Here is a 4,788-nt window from a genome sequence, read left to right on the forward strand (position 1 = left end):
TAGTAACATGTGAAAGTGCCTTTCACTTTGTATTCTGTACCTCCATAGGAGCATATTTGCTTATGTGACGTTTCACAATATTTACTCACTCACTACAGGTCATTCCGGTGAAGGTAATGTTTTGGCGGAATTAAACATCATTTTACTGGACATATTCAGCTGGTCGTTACGCATTCCTTTTTTTATTATGTAGTAAGTATAATAAAAATAACCAACAGGATTTCCCTAATTGCGTACGAGTAAACATTAATCAGCTATTTCTTCAGTGTCTTCATTTATGTGACCACGCTCTGATTCCCTTTGACCCACCCACCCCTATATTAAATTACCGATCCCCTAGGCGTTAGGCATTATTCAGCGTTAGAAACTGGCACTAGTCCTATAGTCCTTGTCAAAATTGCCCGATAGTTAAGGTATCCTAAGGATTAGTAGAAGTTTGGAATTTTTACGGGTTTTGCTATATGTTATCATTAAAAGGACTAGTGGACTAAAATGTTAGTTTCTACCGCTGTTATGCCAAGTTATCGATATGTTCCAAGTTAAGTTTATGGGCATATTAGCTTTTGTAAACTAACACGTTGAGCAAGCATTGTGTGTCGGTGTACTTTCGGTTAATCAAATCCCAAAGTCTCTCTGCACCTGAAGAACAGAATCGATGAGCTGGAAAATCTTTTCTGACATAATATGTCAGAAATTCGTGGTTATATATAACATTTCGCTTTCCACAACCTATGATTCCTACCATGTGAATTTGGAGTTATGCTAAAAAAATATCCAGTTTATTTTCCACGTAGGATCTCAGGAATCTGTTTAATCTAATAGCACACACCCTACATCTCACAAAAATCAGATCTAAGTTGTTGTTACTGCTTTGTTTAGCGGAAGCAAGAACTAATTTTTAATGAGAACTCTCTTCTCCTCTCCTCCCCTCTCTCAATGTTACATAATGTTAGAGAGTTGTGTTTAAATGTAGAACACAATTCTCAACATTTTATGGTAACATGCAATAACAGGGGAAACAAACACCTGAACGGAAAACAACATTTATGAAAATTTTAAAATCTGGAATCACAATAAGGGTTATGAAAATATTCATTCATATAACATAATTAAGTTTTGCATTATTCAAATAGTCGAAATAGGTATCTTGTGTTACAGAAAATATTTAGTTTCTTAAATGCTATAAAAGTTCCACTAGTTTTGAGTCACATGAAATGTCCATTTAGTACAGAGTGAACAATCTCTTGATGAAGCTGAATACACTGGAGCTGCAGCATGCTGTCACAAATGACTGTGGTGGCGTTATTTCTTCCAGGTGGCTCATGTCAATGAGGACATATGCATCTTGCTTTACATGCTTCACTGGCTTTACATGCTTCACTGGCATTACATGCTGTCCTGCAAATGGTTCTGTTGGATCTCCCAAGTCTATCTCGGGGATGTCTTGCTCCAAGTTCATGGAGGAACCACACAGTGACGGACGGGCAGGGTTGGGGAGAGGGGCCTGGGTTATGGGCAGGGAATCAACTTCAGCAGTTGAGAGCTTAGAGAGGAAAGAGAAAGAGCGTATAGATGGTTTACAGAATAAGTAAATCAGACAAAAGTGTAAAATATTGTTAATGTAATGTAATGTATGGGGGTTAGTCATAATCCGTTGATTCCAACCAAATTGGAATAAACAAATGGTTTTTAACCTGTGAATTTCCATAAACTAATGTCAAAGTTATCTACGTGCACTTGTTTTTATCATGATTTTAGAACAACAGTCAATGGCATGAAAACTATATGTCTAAATATACAGTACTTATCTTTATACGTTTCCAAAGAGCCTATATGTGACTCCTGATGTTAGGATTCCCCTATAAGCCCATGTTCTATGTTTAGGCATAACCCCCCTTTTACACAAACACACAAAAATGCCCTAGATGACCTACTGGGAGAGGAACAGGAAGGTCGGAGAGGGAGGCAGCAATGGTAGGTCGCCGAGATTTTCTCAACTCTTCCCGAGCTGCCCAAAGAAATGAAGCATGAACAAATGGTGCATAAACCGTTTGCCTCACTTTCAAGGCAAATCAGAAAAATAAATTGACAGTTAAAATAAAGTTGACCCTATGCCTTGAAATGAAAATAGAGTAACCTATTACGTGTAGGAAGGTATCCAGAATTTTAGGATCTAGGAAAATCGCGTTTGATCAACATTAATCATCTGGATCCAAAGCCAGATGTATCAGAAATACTAAATCCACAATACTAAAATATGATACCTTGATGAAAGACGCTTGCCACACTCGTGAACATGGTGCTGACCTTGCGAGAAGTGTGTAACAAATCGCAAAATAGAGAGGAGACTTGAAGTTTGCAACAGTGATGCTAAAACAACAATGGCGTCGTTTACAGACAAAAGTCACCATGGAGACGTTCTCGCGAGATCACTACGTTTTTTGATGAACTGGTACCCGGTATATATGATGAACTGGTATCTTGTGCGCTCTGCGCAGAGCGCTATCAGTCTACTTCTTGGGGAGAGTGAGTTTGGTTTTACGCCGTATTTGGCTTCACACATTTTACCAATGTTGGGAATCGAACCTGATCTATTTATGTCTCAAGTGATTTCATTCATGACGGATAACCCATTATACTAGATCTGCACATTCCTAATCCAAACAAAATCAAGGTTAGGAAGTTTTCTTCAAACCACATATACTGTGGTATATTGAGAAGACATAACATGATGGGATGAGGATATTATTAACCAGGTTAGCAACTACAATAGTCAAAAAGAGATTTTACTTAATGAACTTGTTAGTGAGCGAAAACGGAAGGTTTAATTGAAGTCCATGTGCTTTTTGTGAAGTGTTGGAAATTTTCATCTGGTGTGATAAAAATGGCAAATAACGAAAAGCAGCCACGGTTACCTCAGTTATTACCACAGTCAACATACAGGGTGAACCCACCTGAACACTTTGACTTTACAAAACCATAATCTTGGCCAAAATGGTCACGTCGTTTTGAACGATTCAGACAGTCATCTCTTGTGACTGAAGAAGCAGATGAGGTTCAAATCAATTCACTCATTTACCATATGGGGGATGAAGCAGAGGATATCTTGTCATCTCTGAATTTGACAGCTGAAGAAATGAAGTCATATCAAACAGTGATTGAAACGTTTCTGAGACACTTTTTTAATTTCTCATAATGTGATATATGAGAGATCGAGCTGTATAAATAACAGACGCATACAAAAAGATGGTGATGTAGCAGGGCGTGGAGTCATCCCACAGATGATATCCTTACCTTGTCAGCTTGCTGATGGGGTTAACCTCTTTTGTCATGTGGACAAGGCGTCCAACCTCGGCCTACCTTTAGAATACAGTACCACAAACTTTTCAAACACGTGATCATACCCTATGACGTAATTTGTAGTATTGTTGCCAGTCACACCGGCGAAACAATGCCCTGTGACGTCAGGGGTCATCGAGTGTGCATAAGCTCCTCCCAGTGATCTTTCATCCTTACACGCAATGTCATTGAATACCCCCTGCGGTGTTGAGAGTTTTGAGAATTTGTTTACTAATAATAGCCTGCGGCGGCGCATTTTAGAGCAAGCGCTAGTTTACGAAAGCACTTTTATTTTTTATTTATTTTTTATTTCGTTTTTCTCGTAATTCAAGTGGATAAAATGGTTATAAATGAACTAATATACATATATTATTTTTTCAGTTCATTATTTTTTATTATTATGCACAAGAATGCAGTTTATTAGGGATATTATAGGCCCTATAGATTCTCTATGGCGCTGAACACATCCAAATGTCGCCAGTGTTAGGGTAGGTTACCCCGAACTCTATCCTTAGCCCTTGGATCCCCTCTACGATAAATCACCCCTTTACGACCATTAGGGTTAGGTACTCGTTTAGTGGCGATTAGATTACCCGAAGTCTATCCTTAGCCCTTGGATCCCCTTTACGATCAATCACCCCTTTACGACCATTAGGGGTTAGGTACTCGTTTAGTGGCTATTATAGATTATATAACGGGTCCTAATATTCTTCACACAAAAACGTCGAGTAAAAAGGATGAAATGGTTTTGTGTCGAATATTTTGGCTACTGGAAACTGTCCTGGAACATTCACACAAGCCACTTTCATCGGCTACACTTTTTCAGTACTGATTCAAAAGCGAACTCACCGTTGTGTCGTCACTAGTCATGCTTATTCCTCCCTCGTTCCTTACTATTATCCACATCATCCTTACAGTGTTCCCTACCACACTTTTCTGTCACAAAAATCACCCGACGAATTATTAAATACCATATAATTCATGACTACTTGCGAGTTCGACGTCTGACGTCTGACGCCTGGAGCCGTTTTCAGTTTGCGGCATATCGGCTCATTCCTCACCACTCGGTATCTTGTACATTACGGAATGGGACGAGTGTGCCAAATGGCATCGGGATCATGCGTAAGTGTCCGTAGACTAAAGTCACGAGACACCATGCCTACCCGTAACCTTCGTAAGTGTCCGTCACCTATTCGACCCTTTTCGTTCAGTTCCGTAACGTCATAGGCATGACTAGGTAAATTTGCACTACATTTAACAGTGTGGACGTAGATCAGTCAGTTAGCTGTCGGGGATAACAATCCGAAGGTCGCGGGTTCGCGTCCGACGGATTCTCACTAAAACTGGAGAGATCGTCCTAACGAGAAGTTGTAGTACTGTGTTCTAAAGGTCCGTGGTTCGAATCCCATCACGGTACTCGGAAAGTTTATGGCTGCTACATTAGCGCCC

At 39.7% G+C, this 4,788-nt stretch overlaps 1 protein-coding gene across 1 annotated transcript; it reads right to left on the bottom strand.

The window, feature by feature from the left end:
- Positions 1–908: 908 nt before the first annotated feature.
- LOC125377958 lies at positions 909–3,331 on the bottom strand. The gene is made up of 3 exons (XM_048392107.1): positions 2,265–3,331; positions 1,935–2,008; positions 909–1,543 (listed from the first exon to the last, which is right to left on the bottom strand). Exons 1-3 carry the CDS (start codon positions 2,296–2,298, stop codon positions 1,223–1,225), a joined length of 429 nt encoding a protein of 142 aa, XP_048248064.1. The 5' UTR covers positions 2,299–3,331; the 3' UTR covers positions 909–1,222.
- Positions 3,332–4,788: the final 1,457 nt, after the last annotated feature.

The sequence above is a fragment of the Haliotis rufescens genome, unplaced genomic scaffold (assembly GCF_023055435.1).
Source record: "Haliotis rufescens isolate VD_foot unplaced genomic scaffold, xgHalRufe1.0.p SCAF_11, whole genome shotgun sequence".
Classification (NCBI taxonomy): domain Eukaryota; kingdom Metazoa; phylum Mollusca; class Gastropoda; order Lepetellida; family Haliotidae; genus Haliotis; species Haliotis rufescens.